The following is a 20,076-nucleotide window of genomic DNA, read 5'->3' as shown; positions in this document are numbered from 1 at the left end:
ATAGCACTTTTAAGGCCAATGAAGTTTTATTCAAGCATGAGAAGATTCCATGTGTGGAGATGGTTAGCCAATTCAACAGCCTGGCTAGAATAACAAGCTAAGATTATAAGGTGACCAGTCCTTTGGGTTCAGTTGGTAACCAGATAACCTTATACACTCAGCTTGTAATTCTAGTAAGGCTCTTCATTATCATCATCATGCTGTATATTTGTTGGGCATTTTCATGATGTCCTTTACTAATCTACTGTTAACTTACTCTCTCCTTATATATGTAGTCCGGCGGTTTCCATTTCGATGTATCTGTGTGCTGTGGGTCAGCACACACCTTGAATAAAACTTCGTTAGTCTTAAAGATGCTCCTGGACTCAAACTTTGTTTTGCTATTTCAGACTAACCGGCTACCCATCTGAATTAAGTCAAGCACAAGTAATCCATCGTCATTCCTCAAAACGTTTTCCAGAACAATTCACAGTCCCTTCACCTGCTCCTCCTGGCCAGAGGCACGGGAAAGCGGCCCTGGAGCCACGAAGGAAGGCTTGGGGTCTTTGGGCGATGCCTCGGGGGAAGCACGCGTCCGAGCAGGGAGTGGCGCCCGGCTCGCCCTTACCTCCTCTCGCCCTGCTCCTCGTAGGAGCTGCGGAAGAGGCCGCGGAAGCCGCCCTCGAGGTACAGCGGGCCGTCGAAGGCGAGGCGCAGCTCGTAGAGGGCGCCCGCGCGCAGCTTCTCGCGCAGCTCCAGCACCGCGAACTGGTGGCGCTCGGCCAGCCACAGCTCGGCCAGGGGGACGCGAGTGGCGTTGGCGCCGCCGGGCCCGGCCACGGGTCCCCAGACGGCGGCGGCGCGGTAGGTGAGGCGGTGGCTGTGCAAGAGGAGCGTGGCGGTCTCCTGGCGGCAGCGCACGGTGATGTTCACCCGGCCGGAGAAGGTGCGCGGCTCGGGCAGGCCCGGCGCCAGGTGGGGCCACAGCAGCAGCGAGTAGTGCACGGGCGCCACAGTGGCGGGCAGGCGCAGGCGGTCCCAGGGGCCCGGCGGGCGAGGGCTGGCGGGGCCGGGCCCGGCGGAGGGCGGCGGGGTGGCGGCGTCCCCCTTGCGCAGCCTCTCGGCCGCCAGCTCCCGCACGCTGCGCTGGTAGAGGACGGCCAGCACCAGCAGCGCCACGAGCAGGGCGGCCAGCAGCAGCGCCAGCAGCACGGCGGGCTTCCTGCCCACGTAGAAGCCCGACGGCGACTTGACGCCCATCGTGGCGCCCCCTCGCCCAGGGTGACTGGCCTGGCCTGGCGGGCGGAGAAGAAGAGCCGGGCGCGGTAGGGCGGAGCGGCGCGCGGGACCTCCCTCCTGGGGGGTTGAAGCCACCGGGGAGCCCGCGGAGCACCTGCGGCCGGCAGCGGGGCGTCCTGCTCCGGAGGCCAGCCGCTAGGGGAGAATGGAGTTATATATCCCTGGCGCTTCGGCGCGCTTTCGACATCGCTCCCCACAGCCGCGCACTAAGAGGCATCTTCATTTCTCCCGAGTGAGGGCGTGGGACCGCCTTCCTCCACATCGTCCAATTCCCCCGTTGCATCTCAGCGCACACAGCTGATGTTCAAAAGGTCTGGTATAAGACATGTAATGGAAAACCCTATCCATCCCCACCTCCCATTTCGAGGAACAGATCTTCCTCAGATTGGATAGCTGGAAAGGGTGAAAGCATACTAAAAGGAATGGGCTAGGCTGAAAGTTGTCCCGGTTCCTTATTTGCAGTTCCTAGTTCCTTATCCTTCAATATTTAAGCAAATCTGCAGTGCAAGCCAGCATAATTTTTAGATCATCCTACCTTGCACATTCCCGGAATCGGGAAACAGTTCTGCAGACCTGTCCACCTTATCATACAATTGGCATGCCCCTAGAAATCCTGTTGGACAGGATCATAAATTGACAAAAGATTAAACTGTTACACCCTAAAATAATCCTTGGACCTCTCATACCATACATTCCAGAAATCAGGCAATATAGCATGCACTGGTACCTAATTTTTGCCTAATGTGCATCGAAGTGGAGTTCCCTTAGAAATCTCATCACATTGCTTTGCTAAGTAGCTGAAGAATAAGAATTTGAGTATGGTACACCCTAAAATTAGTTTCAAATCCCAGCTCATTCTTAGCTTGAATGAGGAGGCAATGTCCTGCAAAGTGCTATTGTTCAATGTATAGTCTTTACACAAAGCAGTCCAAAACAGAGTGCTCCTAGCTAACCCCCAAGGCTTGCATTGCTAGCTAATGAACAAGGAATTGTGGGCAACACTGGTTTGCTTGGATTGTAATTCTTATTTCTAGTATCCACTTTGAAAGCAGCTTGAGAGCACTAAACACACAATGAAGGTAAAGTGTGCCAGTATTGCTTCAGATTGCCACTGAACAGAAGCTTACAGGGTATATTAATTTACAAGGAAAACCAGATGCATCAAAAAGTGTTTTGTGTCCCCGGAACTTAACTTTCAATTGATGCAGGATCTTCAATGAGTGGCTTTATTATGTGAGCACTACCTTGGTGTCACTGGATCAGTAGTCAAGAAACCATCTTCAGCAGAACTCTGTATCTTATCCCATTTTCTGTACACAGAACACTCCTCAGATTGCATGAGTCCAGTAGCTGATTCATTTATGCATATCCTGTTTTTCTCACACTGTGGATGCAAAGCACCTTACATTGTTCTTGTGACTTATGTGAGGCTGAGACTGTGAGTGATTGGCCCAAGGTTACCCAATAAGCTTCTATGGCGGAATTGGAATTCAAACATGGGACTCCCAGATCATAGTCCAACCATCCAATCAGTAAGTTTGGCCCAAACACCTTTTCATTTCACACTGGCTCGTTCCATTCTGTACACATGTATCATGAAATACCTTTACCTATGCAAAGTTACTCCAGTCTAAGCTTGATGAAATGAATGGACTGGAGTAACTGTGTAGGATTATTGTCAGAATCACTGGATTTTAACTGGTCTTTAACTCCACTTGCATTCAAAGGCTTACTGCCACTGACTGAAGGTTCCCATTAGTGACCTCAGTTACTCATCACTTACACCTATGATGTGTCAATGACATACCTGTTCTGCATATCTATGCAGTGCATATGATTAACCTTAGTTCAACATGTAAGATCAAGATTTTCAGAGAACTGAAGGATTTTTTTCCTATGTTGATTTGTACTAGTGCAAAATTGCAAAGGCATTCATTAAATGCCTCATCATAATTTTAATAAAAGATTTGTTATTGAAGTAAGTAGAACAGTAATCAGAACTTTAAATCATGATTTGCGCCCCTCCCCAAATTTATGAGTAAATGAGACATTGATTTGAATGAGGCAATGACTCAAATAACAGGAATGGATATATCAGAAATTATCTTTTGTACAATTAATTCCTCACAAAAACTGGAAGAAGATAAAATATTAAAAGGCACATGATTGTCAAACAGAAACTGCAGACTAAATTGATGGATGGTTCAAAGGCATTACAATATCACCATTATGAAATGGCAGCATTGTCCAGGACAAAGAAGGGCTCGAATGCAGGAACAGCAATTGTCCCTGCTGAAAAGTGGTTCAGATTTAAGAGTAAATTCTGAATGAAAAACTTGAACAATCTTTTAAATAAAGTCCATAGGCGCGTGGCAGCATATCCACAGATTAGGGCATTAGAGAACATATATGAAGCAATTAAAAAATCAGAGTAAATTATGGCTTTAGGAGTAAAGAGAAACAAATGCTATAGAACAACAGTAGTTATTCAGTGTGTTATTTTGTTGAAGAAAATATGGCAGCTTTCCACAAAATCATTACAATTAACAAATTACTATAAACATGACCATTAAAAATTTTTAAGATGACTCCTAACATAAGCATAGTTTGAACAATATCTAAAGGCTACAAGGTATGTTAAGTGGATTACATGAGCCATCTTTTTTGCAACTTCAGGTGTTCAGATGAAGTAAATGATTGAACTAGAGCTCCATAAAAGAACAAGAAGGAAGAAGAATTTTGGAAATCCAATCTCACCCTCAAAATCTCCCTCTCAAAAGGATTCTGAATCATAAGTTTTCTTCCTTTAAGTGAAACTTACTTGCTCTTATCTGCCTATGTTGCCTGGAGACCTTATCAGACTATTTTTTAATCTTGTGATTAATTTACAAAGCCACTTGCCCTGCACACCTAGGTGGTCTCATGGGGCTTTCCTGAAAATGGCCCCATTGTGCTGCCTTCATTATGCACACAGGAACAAACTAGTTTACTATTAAATATAATGATTGTGCTAGTTACAAAGAGCTCACATAACACAGTAGATAATTTGAACATGTGTAATTATGTGACTCAAAGGATCACTGTACTTAAAAATGCCATCAGCTGGAAATCATGTAAAATGCCAAGATTTAGGCAGGACTAATTCATGTTGAAATGGAAAGTGGTCAGAGGAGAGCTAACCAAACTATCAAAGAGATATTCTTCAAGGGGATGATGAAGGAACAATATATAGACTATGGAGAAACAAGTATATGTGGTTATCTTCTGACTGTTACAAGGATGTCAGAAAGGATGTCAGAAAGATAGGCAGAATATAAATGGGTCCATTCTGCACGACTTTAATATAGCACTAGTATTACATTTTGTTTTCGCCACCAAAACTATGTTCCACATGACGTCGTGAGCAATCTGCAACACTCCTGCAACACTAGCGCCAAGATCGCTTCATTGTAGCGATCTCCAGGGAATCCAGAAAAGTGGATTCACCCTCAGAAAATTGCTACACTCTTGCCAACAACCTGCAACACTTGCGAAAAAGACCTGTGCATTCTCAATGTAGCGGTTACAACAAAGTCCCTCCCCCTGGCTCTCTCCTCCGAACTTCTGGCGAAGCAATCGCCATTTTTCCCCCCTCGGAGCGAGCGGGGAAAGCAACGAACCAGCAAGGCTTGATTCAGCCAGCGAGGCTTCTCCGACTACAGTCCCTCCACAGAAGTGCTTTAAAGCTCCCCTAAGTCCCCAAGCACAACACAGCCCCCTGTTTGTCAGTTCTCTTTAAATTGGCCCAAAAATCATGCCCATGCAGGGGGGGATTTTTTTTCACTCGGGGGAGCATGGTAACGATGACTCACCAGCTCACACTCCAGCTAGATGGGTCTCTACATTGTGAGGAATCAAGGCATATTCATTGAAACGTGTTTTTTTAAAAAACTGTGCTTAAATGGAAAGGGGCTTTTCGGGAGCATGATAACAATCGCCCATTGTCTGTTCGTTTGATTGATGGCCAGGGGCGGGAACAAGCACAGAAAAAAATCGCTTCCTTTCTAGCGATTCCTGCGAGACCGGAAACCTGTGGGAAACGAATGAAACGCTACTGGATTCTACTACAAATGAAGGTATGCGGAACGCCGAGATTCCACTATTTAAAATAGTGTTTCCACTTCGTGAAACTAATTGGCAACATTGGTCCTTGTGCGGAATGGCCCATGGAATCTTTTCTCCCTAGGGCTTAATGCATTGAGGAAAGCAGGGTATTTTCTCGTATTGCATTTTACAGTAAAGCTTCTTGGAGGCAACAGGTTTATAGAAACTTTACCATCCTGACAAATTATTTTCCTTGCCACAAAATATGGCTGTATATCAACAGTTATCAAAACTGTCCAGAAATCATATTTCTGGGCCTCTTTCTGGCAGAACAGCTATATTACATTGAAAACAATCTTGATGGTTGAGACTGATTCTACACTGTAAGACATAAGCCATGTACTAACTCATTTAAGGATATTAATTACTTCATTTGGACTCATTTTTCCTGTTAAAATGTTCAGAACAATGTTGGTCTTCTTAATATTTTACTTATTATTTCCCAGTGACTTCAGAGTCTGTGAATTTAAAGGAAAAATATGATTGGGCCCAATGATTGGGCCAAAGTCCTGAGTGGGCATAACTTGCCTGAGGCAGGGACCAATCACGTGTCCTCATTGGGCCCTGCCTCAGACAAGTCATGCCCACTCTCCGACCACTTAACTCTTAAAGGTAAAGGTATCCCCTGTGCAAGCACCAAGTCATGTCTGACCCTTGGGGTGATGCCCTCTAGCGTTTTCATGGCAGACTCACTATGGGGTGGTTTGCCAGTGCCTTCCCCAGTCATTACCGTTTACCCCCCAGCAAGCTGGGTACTCATTTTACCGACCTCGGAAGGATGGAAGGCTGAGTCAACCTTGAGCCGGCTGTTGGGATTGAACTCCCAGCCTCATGGGCAGAGCTTTCAAACCGTATGTCTGCTGCCTTACCACTCTGCGCCACAAGAGGCTCTGACTTAGCTCTTAGCGTTTTATTAATAACAGCTCCTGCTGTTACAGATATGAGTTCAAATACATCATTTATTGTATGGCATGTAGGATTGTATTGTGGTCAATCAAGAGAACATTGGAAGTGGCTTGCCATAGCCTGCCCTGTATCATGCCATAATTTTCCTTGGAGGTCACCCACCCAAATACTAACCAAGGCCAATCCTGCTTAGTTTCCAAGATCTGACAAGACTGGACATGCCTGACCTATCCAGATCATGGCAAAGATATAAATCCTTGCATGTAATTTGGGAATGTCTTCAGTTGTTTGGTCAAAGAATCTGTTAACTAAAGGAAACTAAGTTGTGAACAAGGATAACTCACAAATACTTTTTCTTCACAGCATTTATTCTCATAAGCAGTTGTCCTGTGAGACAGTTAAGCAATTATTTGCATTGTCCCCAAACACTATAAACAATTCACTGGCACTGCATTTCTGGAGGATTGGCAATAAGATGTCTCAAAACCAGAAACACTTCTTTGTGTTCTGTAGTTTATACATATGACCAGCAGGGCCACCGATGTGGAAAAAAATTGTTTGGCTGCTTTGAGGAAATTATTTCTCAATCCATTTTTGAAGCCAGCTAAAAGGAATAAATTAAAAATGAAGCTGATTCTGTTCGTTCATGTGTTGTACCCAATAGCTTTCTCTCTCTCCACTTCCACAGCTGGTATAATGCCTAAATGTTTTATTATTCTTCACAAATCCAGATTCTAAACTATCACAAACAGTGAACAAACAGAAGTTGGTTCATATAATCCAAAAGTGGCCTCCAACCAAAGATTTATATGAGCTTTGCCTTTTGAACCTGCTCTTTACAATTTCTCCATAACCATGTATTCATGTCTGCCAACAGAAGATCCACCTTGAGCTTCTAATGAAGTGGGCTATAGCCCATGAAGCTTGTCCAGCTGAATACAATTTTTTATTCTTTAAAGATGTCATTGCATAAGGTTTTACCTACGGTGAAAGTTCTGGTTGAATGTGCTGTAGAATTGTTGACTTAAATGGCTGGTGTGCCATTTTAATGGCAAAGTTTAATTGCTGTTATGATGCCAATGGCTAAGAAAACACAATAGCCCTTGCATAAACCATCAGTGCATGAAAACAAGTAGTTCTATCAACGCAAAAAAGCTAAAGTCCTGCAGAAATCTGACAAAGTGCTTACTCAATGTGGGATGAAAGGCTTTGAGAGTGGGCAAGGGAATCTCCCAAGTCAGGTGGAACTTAGAGATAACCTGAGGAAAGTAGCATCTAGATCAGCATTCCTCAACTTTTTTACCATTGAGAAACCCCTGAAACATTCTTCAGGCTTCGAAAAACATCAGAAGTGGCACAGTCATGCACAATATGATTGGGAAGCATAGCTGTGTACGTGCCCACCCAGGGCCCCTACCCTTCCCACCCCATCCAGGCCCATCTCTTGTCATTTAGGTAGGGGGAGGCAGTGTGACATGACCATGTATGGTCATATCACCTGATAAATGTTTAAGAAATTAAAAAAATATATTAAAAATGAATTAACACACACCTATTTGGAAACCCTTCCAGGGCTTTCACGAAACCCTGGTTGAGAAAGCCTGACCTAGGTAACATACTCTTTTTTCCCCCATCTCACTGACCAGCTCACCAGAGTTATGAATACAAGAATGCCACCTTCAAGGATGAAAGAGCATGATTACATGTTGCCAAGAATCAGTTCACAAATTATGAAAGAACCAGCCAGTAAACAGCTCACAACAACCAGTGCTTGGGCTGAAGAAGTTTATGAATTATTAAGCAGTATATGTATATGAATTATTAAGCAGTATATCATTAAAGATAAGCTATATATTTTCAGTTATGCAAGTACTGGCTGCTGGTTGATCTCCTGTTTTGAGTTTCAATGATTGGTTCTTTAATTACAAAAGGCTGCTGGATTCTGCCCCACAGGCTGTGGACAGCAAGCACTCATTTTCACACTTGGCACATCTAGAAGAATTTGATTTAACTAGTACAGAAATAGCCAAACCCTACCTATTTCATCTGGATTTGTGAAGAGGTGATACATTTCATCCACCGTCACTGACCTAGCAAGTCACTAATAAATATTAACTCCTTTCAGTACTTATGAGATTGCTACTTTCTCTTCATCCTCCTTCTGCAGTCCTGCTCCTAGGGCTCAAGAGAGTCCCCAAAGCCTGCAACGAGGGAAGAAGGTGAGAAACTCAATATTCCATGGAAGGCCACATATCCACTGAATCACCTTCGGAACCAAATCAGATAAATTAAATCGTAGCATCAAAAATTCAAATTGAGATGACCCTTACCTGTTCAGATCAATGAATCATAAGCCTGTGATAAAGTCCTTGTTCTCATCTCTTTACTCATGCATCATGTTCCATTCCTCCTATTCCTTTTTTTAAAAGGTTCCTCCTGTTCATTTCCAGGATCTGTTATTAGTAGATTTGCCATCAGCACAGCTAGAGAATAAGAAGTCTTTGGCTTAGTGGAAGCATGTGTTCAGACATGAATTAGCTGATAGAGCAAATAACTATGCTGTTCACTGCATTTCCCTTTTTGAGAATCTCAAATTGATTTGCCAGAAAAAAAGTTCATAGATTCAATAACTACCATATAAATTGTCACACCACCCATAGAGGAGAGTAGTCATTTGGATCCAAAGTTATCCTTTGTTTAGTCTAAATTGAAGGCATATGATGATGATGACAAACAGACAGATGTTTGTGATCTTTCCAGTGTTCTTTTTCCATTCGGGGGAACCTGTTGTTCCAACTCAGATCACTTGTAGAATGTTCATGAAGTCCAAGCAGCAGTTTCCACTTAATTTAAATAGTTGGATAGTCTCAAATAAACAATAGAAAGAATACCAGTAAAGTAAGAACTCTTATTCTTCCTGCCCTGATTCAGCCTTAAGATCACTGTCAAATCAAAAATGGTGTACAGGTACCAGGCCTGAATATTGTAGCTGTGTTTGTTCACAGTAATGAGAGACAAGTCATAAGTTTTTGCATCAAACTCAGCTTTCACTATTTTTTGCTAGCTTTTGTATAAGTATAGTGGTGAATAGTGGGAATATTGTTATTATATTATTTCCATTTGTATGCCACCGTTCCTCAAAGGTTCAGGGTGGTTTACAGATTAAAACTATGACATGCATTAATGTTCATAACATTATTTTGAATCTTAAAATCATAAAAAGACAATTGCTGCATTCTTCATTCCTAAACAGCTTGAATTCTGATCCCTGTAGATCAGTCTTTTAGAGAGGGCTTATGGCTCAGTGGCAGAGCATCTGATAATGTCTGCAGAAGGTCCTGGGTTCAATCCCCAACATTTCAGGATAAAAGCATAAGGCAGACCTTTTTGGAAATCTTAGAAAGCTGCTACCACTCACAGCAGACAATACTGACTTCCATAGCCTCTCAGCAGGACAGCTTCATTTGCTCAAAAAGATGGTTATTGTTTGTTAACAACTGTTAAGACCTGTTGAATAGGCGTAATGGCTCTGGTGGGTCTGGGGTTGGTGCACAAGGAGCACACAATTTTAATCCCTCCCTTTTTGCTTCTGAAAACTGTTTTAGGTTGTAAGCAATAGGTCAGGATGTCAAGTTTAGGAATAGATGGACTTCTCACTGAAACTATTTCATCCAAATACATGCATATCTGTGCTAGCAGTGGAGCCTTTACATTTCACCTATGAGTACAATGGTACTTCAAGATGGAGTGTTGTTTGTCAAGTGCTGGTCATGCTGAATTTGCATACCCAATACCCACAAGCTACAGGAACAGTGTCAGTACTGAAGACTGCTTGTTCAAATGTGAGCGGGCAGTGATAGCTCTGGGGAAGGCACCCAGTGTAGTGGTGTGGCAAACTCTTATGGTAGTAGGTCCTTCTTCACAGTTGCATGATTGTCTTCACCTCCTCTTTGGTATTGAAATGCTGTTTTAATGAATTGAGGACAACACCGAACATGCACAAAAGATCACGTTATTTGTATTTTATTTCCCAAAATGGCTTCAGAAATCTACCACCAACACTCCTATAACCTAGCGATCCCCAACCTGTGGGCCGTGGACCACATGTGGTCCTTCGACTAATTGGAGGTGGGCCCCGAAGGATGCCTTCTCCCCCCCCCCCCAGCCCTTTACAACACACTTCATAGTTGTGGCATGTCTTATCTTATTTTGAAGGGATGTTTAAACATTACCATAGTGATCAGAGAGCGTTATGGCAGTGGTTGAGAGTAGAGGAGTAAATTACCCCCCCCCCACTGGGCCTCAGTAAAAGGCGTTGAGTGGTCCCCGGTGATAAAAAGGTTGGGGACCACTGCTATAACCCACTAGCTGTTCATAATGTTTGAGTCACTTTACTAATCGTAAAACAATATTTACCATAAAAGATGGAGCTTCTGTTCCCAGAAAGGTTTTAAGACAGGATTTCTGGACAAATGCTCTCTGAGCCACAGACAAGCAATCTGTTAATCTGTCAAATAATATCTGCAATATGTATGGTAGTGTTTCTCTATCAGATCTAAAATTTTAAACCCATGTTGTTGTTGTTTGTTGCGAAGTCATGTCCGACCCATCATGACCCCATGGACAATGATCCTCCAGGTTTTCCTGTCCTCTACCATTCCCCGGAGTCCATTTAAGCTCCCAAATCCATTTAAGCTCGCAAAAAAACATGTATTGCCCTAGTAAGCATTAAAAAGCCAGTCCCCCCTGCTCAACCTTCAAACACAGTTTTTTGATGGAGATGGAGCAGTTTCTTAAAAACAAAAATAAAAGTTTTTGCTGTGATTTTACACAAGCCACATGTGTTCAGCTCTAGTGGCAGACATCAAGATCAGAAGACTTTTGAGGAACTATAAATAAGACCACTATAATTTACCCTGTTGAGCTGGGCAAAATTTCAGTTCAATGTAAACACTAATTGGCCCAAATCAAGTCTGTCATGGGGTAATAAATAGATTAGATTAAGGAGTCCTTCCATTCATACATTCCAGCAGCTTAAAAAAAAGACACTATTAAATTCCAGTTATGGAAATAATGCTTGGCTCTTTGTGTTTCTCTGTTTTCCAGTCTGGATAAAAGAAAGCAGGCAATTTTTGTTTTTAAATCTAATTCTTTATCTTAAGCTAATTTCTTCAGACACACAATGTCAGGGTCTTTTTAAAAATTACACTGACCTTGAACTAACTCCTTACAAATTATTGTGATAAGGACATATTAAAATACAATTTAAATTATGAGTACCTTATACTCAAAGAAGAATAAAAGATGGTGACTGGAAATAAACTGAAATAGGAGAATACACTGAGTCTGATCTAACCATTAACATATGGAATGGTTGGCAAATGCATAATCCAGGAGTCAGTTTTAGATCTGAGCCATGTAGGTCCCTGGACACTTCAAGGATCATCATAACCACTTAAATGCACACTAATCCTTATCACTTTTAATGATGAAACAGAGATTGAGGCCTCACAAGAAGATCAGCCTATTCAAATCTATTTTCCCCCACTCACTATAATGTCCCCTCAGTTAGGTAAAAGGTAAAGGTATCCCCTGTGCAAGCACCGGGTCATGTCTGACCCTTGGGGTGACGCCCTCTAGCGTTTTCATGGCAGACTCAATACGGGGTGGTTTGCCAGTGCCTTCCCCAGTCATTACCATTTACCCCCCAGCAAGCTGGGTACTCATTTTACTGACCTTGGAAGGATGGAAGGCTGAGTCAACATTGAGCTGGCTGCTGGGATCGAACTCCCAGCCTCATGGGCAGACAGCTTCAGACAGCATTTCTGCTGCCTTACCACTCTGTGCCACAAGAGGCTCTTCTAGTCCCCTCAGTTACCCATGAGCTAACTCCTTTGGGTTTTTTAAAAGGCCACCATCCCCACCCCTTGTTTTCCTTACAGCTGAAGTAAACCCACATTTAAATACAAGGGCTTGTTGCCATTCCATGCGAGTCTAATTCCCACCCCCATCCCTCAGATTGGGGTTTGCTGCCTCCATTTCTGAACAGCTTGTTCCTCAAAGGTATTGTGTATTTGTTGGCAAGTTGTTAGCAGCTATGACTCAAAACCAGTGGCACCGAAGCTACAGGGCGGGTTTCTGAAATCTATTAGCATTGTCTCCGTTTTTCTGCAGCCTTCCCTCCCCCATTCTTCTCTTTTAGACAGCTGGGCTCTGAGTTTGTGTGTGTTTGTGAGAGTAAACATTATAGACTCTGTTTACTCTTATGTTTTTTTTAATCCAGTTGAAATAATTGCTGTCATTGAAAACAACAATAAAAACTGTGTGAAAGTTCTTCAGAAGGAAACTGACATTTATCTACAACCTATTACCTCGTTATCTTCTTCATTCTCCTCTCATCCTCTTGACAGTCAGCAATAAAGATCGAAAGCCAGTAAACAAACTTAGGTGGACTGAAGAAATTTGTTTTGGCGCAATACATTGAAATCCACATTCTACTATCTCCTGGGGTCTCCTAGCAGACGGTTACAGGGAGTGTGTCCTAATGAGCCTTCCAGGTGTCTGTTTCCCTGTGCTTCTGAACAGAATTCTCTTGTGCCGGCCATGGACCCCGACCAGATGCTCACTGGTGGTTACGTGAACTGTCAAGAGTAGGTTGTCATGAACTGCCCTTAGCTGTAAAAAGGATGTAAGAGTTACACAAAATCAAGATCAGACTTGAAAATCTGCTGCCAGAAAATAATGTGACAACTGAAGAGTCTGGAAAGCTCAATTTTTTCTGTTCACTCCCTCCGTGCACAGGAAATCCAAGAATGTCATGCAGCTCTACACATCATATTTGGCTCACAGACGAAGCATTCACAATCAAAGCAAACAAAAATGAAAACACATTGAAGTACTCTGAAGTGCATTAATCACCCTATTTGTCCTTTTCTAACCTTGGAGGTGGTTCTTAAACGCAAAAGAAAAACAGTAATTGTTACATACTTTCCTTTGAACATGAGAAGCCAGGACCAAGATGTTCATTTATCTTTTCAGTCTTAAGAAAAAGCCCCAGTCCTGTCTAGTTCTAAGGTGCTATTCTTTGGTTACTCCAAACCTACAAATATAGCAAGCCAATATCACAGCGTATCTTATTTTGACTATAAAGTTAGTTCAGAAAAAGTCATTGGAAAACAAACATGAATGAAAGCCAAACAGGGCAGCAACCTCCTCAGCTGAAAAGGAATATGTGAATATAGCCACAGTTCACCGTGTTGTAGGAGAAAATAAAGTCTCTATGGTCTGTGCAAAGGGGCGCAAGGACGCTAATGTCTGTGAAGGCCACAGCTTGGAACTCTGAAGCCCTTGAGGAATGCTGAGTGAGAACTGTGGTTTCAAAAGAAACTGGGCTGGTTGTTGCTGCCATCCACCAAGAGACTGTCTTGCTTGTTTAGAACTCTTGAGTCCCTTCCTTGTTTGCGTTTGCTGTCCTTTAAAGCAATCTGTTGTACAAAAAAAGCAATTTTGGCTTGCCTTCTTTTAGCAGAACAATTATTTTATTGAGTGCTCATTAATCTTGGTTGCACCGTGATCCTTAAGATGCATTGGACACACACTGGACCAATACTGCCACCCCTCCCTATGGTAGTCAGGCTGCAGAGCCATGCACTAACTTCTGATACCAGGGCTGCTTCCACAGGGTGTTTTTCCCCCATTGTGTAGAGCCAGAAGCCCCTGGATTTAAAGGGAATGTCCTCACAACTTCATGCTCATTCTGACATGTTGCCTTCTCCTTTTAAATCAGATCAAAAAGAACCCTTGGATCTGGTTCACAGGGAGAATTATGGTGGGGGGAGGGGTTGTAGGGAAATATCCATCAAAACACTCTACCTACAGCCACTATTGAGGAGGGAGCCACAGCCAGCCTCCACTTTCACAAGGGTTCAGGGCGGCTTGCTACTGCATGCAATTCTCCCCTTATAACCATTTAAATGGTACTTTCCCCTTCACAGCTCATCTGCACTGATAATGGGAAAGAAGAAGTTCTGGTCCATGGAGGCACCAGCACTGTCATGCTGTGCAATTATGCATGTATGATGAAAGAGGGTGAGGGGCAGAGAGTGGCAGCAGCAAGTAATGCCAGAAGGGGTATCTGCAGTGCAGACCAGTGGAGCTGGTGGGGAGCCTAGATGCAGTCTATGACTTGATACCATTGAGGCTCAGTTTTAATTTGGCATTGGTGTTAAGTTCTAATATTCTAACTCACACTGTTCTGATGACATAAAACTACAATAGGAACATGAATGAGCACCAATTTTTATATGTATTTTAGCTACGTTTTAAATTGTTTTAATGTGGTTTTTTTGTGAGGCGATGACTTTATTATGTTTTAATTTATTAGCTGCTTTGGTGGCTCATGTGAAGTAGCACCATCTCCTCTGTAAATGTTCTGCTCATTTTAAAAGTCTAGCTATATAGTGTTGTGGGGACGGGGAGACAAAGTCACGTGCAGAATAACAGTATTTGAAAAGTGATGTAAACCAATCTTTTGTCTCGTTTTAGAATAGGGGTGGCCTGCACAATAAAGATATGAAGAAAGCTCTTCATTTTTACAAGCAAAAAGCATGGTTAGGATTATACTATAGACAGGAAAGAAATCAATGGAATAATGAGGGAATAGTATTTCTGCCTCTTCAGATAAGGTGGTTAAAGTCTGATTTGTGATTGACGACATCCAGTTTAGCGATAACATTTATGAAATTTGTAAGAAAAGAAATTGCTAGGAACGAAGTGATTGTAGGAAGAGATCAAGAAGCACGAGGAGACTCAGCAGGCAACCTGACACAGGAAGCAGAATAATAATAGTGTGTACATGAAAGGAAGAGACCTAGAAATACTGTAAGCATGCCTATTGTGATGCATGTTTTAAGTGCTGTCAAGTCAACAAACACACAAACATCCCTGCCGTTAGATTCATTCCACAACACTGAAAAGAAGGGCTTTGATCATGTCACACTGGGACTGACAAGATTAATTATGAATTATTTTCTGAGAATTGCTACCTTTTCCCCATAAAAGCCCATAGTTCTATCAGAGATGAATGCATGGCCATTTCAGCTTATATGGAACAATCCATTCCCCACATCTTTGCAACCACCAAGGTGGCCCCAGTTCGGAGCTCCCCCAGAGCACTCTCTCCATCCCCTGAACAGAATTGGACTGGTGCAGCCTGCCAAAGGCTCGGCAGGCCACACCAGCCAGGCTCCTCCCCTTCACTGGGAGAGTTAAATGGTCACACAGACTGGAGAAGGCTTTCCCCCCCCCCATCCCCCGGGCCCTCCTTGACACTGTTCAATGGTGCTGCTGCCAGGAGCCGCCTCCTATCAGAACAAATTCCTGAGTGGGTGTGAAGCACATCCTGTTTGGACCCTACCTTGGACAAGCCATGCCCAGTATCCACCCACCCACCCCTTAGGCTGTTATTTTAACAGCAAAGCATCTGTAGCCCATATGTGATGTAAGCTAGGAAAGTGGAAGCATGGAAGAAAAATCCCAGGTAATTTAAATTTTATTTTTATTATTAATGGCAGTGACATTAAGAGGCACTTGTGACAGAGACAGATCTCAGCTTGGATAAATTTTCTTTGTCACTTGGGATGCTACTGGACTCAAACATAACTGTTTTACTGGAGATCAACACAGCTCCTCTCTGAAACTATCTTCTTCACTGAATGCCCACAGCCCATTCAGTTCAACAAGGGTACATCTATAAGCCGTCATTTTTTACAGACTTTTTAAATTGCCATGCCCATTTTAACTGTTACTTAATTCTGACTACATCTGTGCTAACCACCTCCCCCCCGCATAGTTTTAACAATAGCTAGTATTAGACATCATGCATATCCTTTTTTGGCTAGCCAGCTATTTTGCAACTAAGGCTGGATCACATGAGGACAAATACTTCCATAAATTATAAAAGAAAATAGAGTTTAAGAATTGAGTGAGGTAGCCACTGATGGCAGGTTCTCTCTGTACTTTGCATACTTTAATTTTAATTTTTCTTCTCTTCCATGTACACTTATGGCAAAACAAAATAATGCAGCAACATACTGTATGCTGTGTACAACTAAAACAAGAAGCCTTCTAAACTTCAGGACTGTTTTTAATTCATGAAAGTATGATTAAGGTTTTTCCATAAAGGAGATTTGGTTTCAGCTACAAAGCCCTAGGGCCTAGAGGACATAACAAACCAGACATAGAGGCCAAGGCCTTCTCTAGCGTTGTCTCCTAGCATTGATATGTTTCCTGCCTCTGGATTTGATAAATTAGCTTTAGTCACCATGACTAGCAGCTACCAATGAACCTATGCAAGGTCACCCAGCAAACTTCCATTCCAGAATGGGGAATTGAACCTAGGATTCCCAGGTTCTAGTCTGACACTTTAACCACTGTACCAAATTGGTTGCCAACTCTGGGCAACTCCTTGAGGTTTGGGGTTGGAACTTAGGGAGGGTGAGGTTTAAGGAAGGATCTCAACCAGGTATAGTGCCATAAAGGTCATACTCCAAGGCAGCCATTCTCTCCAGGGGAAATGATCTCTGTAGTCTGCAGATCAACTGTAATTCTGGAAGATCTCCAGGCCCCACCTGGAGGCTGACAACCCTAAAGGAACAACTCAATTTTTTGATGTAACTGAAGCACATCCCATTATATTAAAGAGAGCTAGTGTAGCATAGTGATTAAGAATGTCGGTCTAATATCTAGAAGACCCAGGTTCGAACCCCAACATGCATTATGGAAGCTTGCTGGATGACCTTGAACCAGTTGCACTCTCTCAGCCTAAGCTATCTCATGGGGTTGTTCAGAGGGTAAACAGGAGCAGAAGAGGATGATGTAAGCTGCTTTGGGTGCCCATTGGAGAGAAGGATGTGATATAAATGAAGTAAACAAAAATATGCATTTTTCTTTCAAATACTATTAACTATATTAAAGAATCCTCATAGAATCATAGAATTGGAAGGGGCCATACAGGCCATCTAGTCCAACCCCCTGCTCAATGCAGGATTAGCCCTAAGCATCCTAAAGCATCCAAGAAAAGTGTGTATCCAACCTTTGCTTGAAGACTTCCAGTGAGGGGGAGCTCACCACCTCCTTAGGCAGCCTATTCCACGGCTGAACTACTTTGACTGTGAAAAACTTTTTCCTGATATCTAGCCTATATCGGTGTACTTGTAGTTTAAGCCCATTACTGCATATCCTTTCCCCTGCAGCCAACGGGAACAGCATCCTGCCCTCCTCCAAATGACAACCTTTCAAATACTTAAAGAGGGCTATCATGTCCCCTCTCAACCTCCTTTTCTCCAGGCTGAACATTCCCAAGTCCCTCAACCTATCTTCATAGGGCTTGGTCCTATATATATATAGGCCAATCAGGATAAAGTTGGCTGCACCCTGATTGGCCCTATTCCAACTTGGACAGCCAGACACATCCCACCCCCTAGGCTGTTTCACAAATATATAGAGGAACAACAATGGATAAAGATATGCCTATCTGAAGACATGTGGAAAGGAGCAGGTACATTTGGAAACCAACTGGGTTTTGCTAAGCAAGCAAGTTTTTTTGCTTTTGTTTTAACTGGCAGAATATGTTTTGCAAAACTTTTATTTTGCATGGATTTGCATAGGGTATCTTACAGGTCTAATTATGACTGATCCGGTTCAAATAAAGAAACACCGCCTTTCTACTTGCAGTTAAAGTTCTGAAGAGGAGAAGATTACATCTGGTATGTTTTGAATATCAGTACATTTAAGCTTCAATTTTCCCTAGAACTGAGTTGACATAGCTTGCCAAGAACACTGTGTGATCTTCCCTGCCTTCTGAGGCACTATGCAATTTAGCTTTGCTCTTTTTTCTATATATGCTGGGGATTGCAGTGTTAAAATGGGCCAAAGCACCTCAACCTGTGACTTCCATAAAGTTTCATAAGAGAGGGAACCTTGGTGCAAAAGACAAATCTGAATAAATAGTGATTTGTTAGATGTTGAATTCTAAACAAGAGCCAAGCATCTGGTTACTCTTAAATGTGAAGACTGTCTGATCTAAATGTTTTTGTGTGAGAATTGGATTTTTGCGTAAGATGTGTATGGAAAAACATGTCAGCCTCAGCTTGCTGGGCGCTTTTTCATCCTCCACCTCTTCCCCAGCCTCTCCTTTCTTCACTTCTAGCTACCTTTTTACCTCTTCAGGAAAAAGTGGAGTGAGATCATCAAAGCTCCACATATTTTTTTAAACCCTCTCCTTTGTAAAAGGGAGGAGGCAAAGGGCACAAAGGCAGGGACAATGTCACCCTCCTCAGAGTGGGTCTATACATCACTTAGTGGTGCACCACTCCTACCAGAGCAATGGTGAGCCCATCCGCTTTGGGATCAGCCAGATATTCAGCAACCTGAACCAAGGCAGCTGCATGATCCACTGGCACTTGGCTGCAGGACCAGGAGGGGCTGGTCTCTTTCCCTGGGTAGGTAGAGCAGCAGAGCGGCGGTGCAGTGGCTGCTGGTGATGGTGGCACTCCTGCAAAGAGCGCCCTGGTCAGGTAAGAGCGACCTCCTGGGTGGGGATGGGCTAAAGGAGGCTGGAGGCTCAGGACAGTGCAGTGCTCGGCTGGCTACCCTAATTCCGGTGCACTCCCAAACCTCACAAGAGTTCCCTTTCACTCCCCCCACTTCCGTAGCAGCTTCCTTTTGCATAGCTTTGCTGTGCATGCAGCGTAAGATGTTTCCACATCAAAATTCATGGGTTTACCTGATTTGTTTTTCTAAAGCACCAAACCAAAATGTGAGTTGCATTCCAAAGTGTTAAAATGAGTTGCTGAACTAGAAACCACTTAACTTTTTAGTGACATGCTTGCTGAGTTCTCTGACTTCAAAAAAGCCAGTTGTTTCTTGTACGGTCCTGCAAAATACAGTACTGTATACTGAACTTTTTTCTTCACAGGTAGAAAACATTTTCAAATGAATTTACTTGTTTTTGCTTGGTCCAAGGGACCAAGCCCTATGAAGATAGGTTGAGGGACTTGGGCATATTCAGCCTGGAGAAAAGGAGGTTGAGAGGGGACATTATAGCCCTCTTTAAGTATTTGAAAGGTTGTCACTTGGAGGAGGGCAGGATGCTGTTTCCTTAATATATCCTTAACACGCCCGCGGCGCCACGGGCGCCGCGGACTAAATAATCCACTAAGAGCTTGGTGGGAGGAGTTAGGGCGGGCTTTGTCTGTGATGAGGAAGGGGCCTGATTGGCCCCTTCTTCCAGACAGACCAAAGTGCCTACCGATTGGCCCGGCTGATTCCCGCCCTGCCGACAAGGAAGCAACTGTGAGCCGCGCATAGCACGGCTCGCAGTTGCTCCCTTGCTGGCACCCTGACGCGGCGAGAGGCGCTTCATGCCTCTCGCTGCGTCAGGCCGCCGGGAAAGGGAATCCCCGGCAGCCGCGCAGAGCGCGTACAGCAGAATCTCACGCAGATGGGCCTTATTGCCAAGCACTGTTCTTTGCATGACTGATGAAAGAGGAATGTATTATGTAAGAAAGCATATTGATGCAGACAGTTTGGAAGAATTTGATTGGTCGTCATTCAAAAGGTGAATCAACTTCTCATCAAAATTTGCTTAATTTTTTTAAACCACAGAATACTCATCTTCGGTTAGGGTAAGAACATGACCACTAGCTTTTCAAAAGAACTGGAAATATACGTATCAAATAAATGCTGTAG

General features: G+C 43.3%; 1 protein-coding gene and 2 long non-coding RNA genes across 4 annotated transcripts in view; 1 reads left to right on the top strand and 2 right to left on the bottom strand.

Annotated features, from left to right (window-relative positions):
* Positions 1-1,462, bottom strand: part of LVRN (laeverin) — a 40,224-nt gene extending 38,762 nt beyond the window's left edge. For both annotated transcript variants that reach the window (XM_077344345.1, XM_077344347.1), the window contains exon 1: positions 608-1,462. In XM_077344345.1, the coding sequence (XP_077200460.1) occupies positions 608-1,239 (632 nt within the window). In that variant the 5' untranslated portion in view covers positions 1,240-1,462. The remainder of the gene's footprint in view (positions 1-607) is intronic.
* On the top strand, positions 783-12,720 carry LOC143840916 (uncharacterized). Its single transcript, XR_013232474.1, has 3 exons — positions 783-954; positions 5,286-5,393; positions 12,611-12,720. It is a non-coding gene; the product is annotated as an uncharacterized LOC143840916 (long non-coding RNA).
* On the bottom strand, positions 8,198-12,834 carry LOC143840917 (uncharacterized). The gene is made up of 3 exons (XR_013232475.1): positions 12,699-12,834; positions 8,658-8,810; positions 8,198-8,528 (listed from the first exon to the last, which is right to left on the bottom strand). It is a non-coding gene; the product is annotated as an uncharacterized LOC143840917 (long non-coding RNA).
* Between the last annotated feature and the right edge of the window lie 7,242 nt (positions 12,835-20,076).

Source organism: Paroedura picta, chromosome 7 (assembly GCF_049243985.1).
Source record: "Paroedura picta isolate Pp20150507F chromosome 7, Ppicta_v3.0, whole genome shotgun sequence".
NCBI classification, from domain to species: domain Eukaryota; kingdom Metazoa; phylum Chordata; class Lepidosauria; order Squamata; family Gekkonidae; genus Paroedura; species Paroedura picta.
Note: the sequence above shows the minus strand (reverse complement) of the source record. Positions and strands in the feature narration are given on the sequence as shown.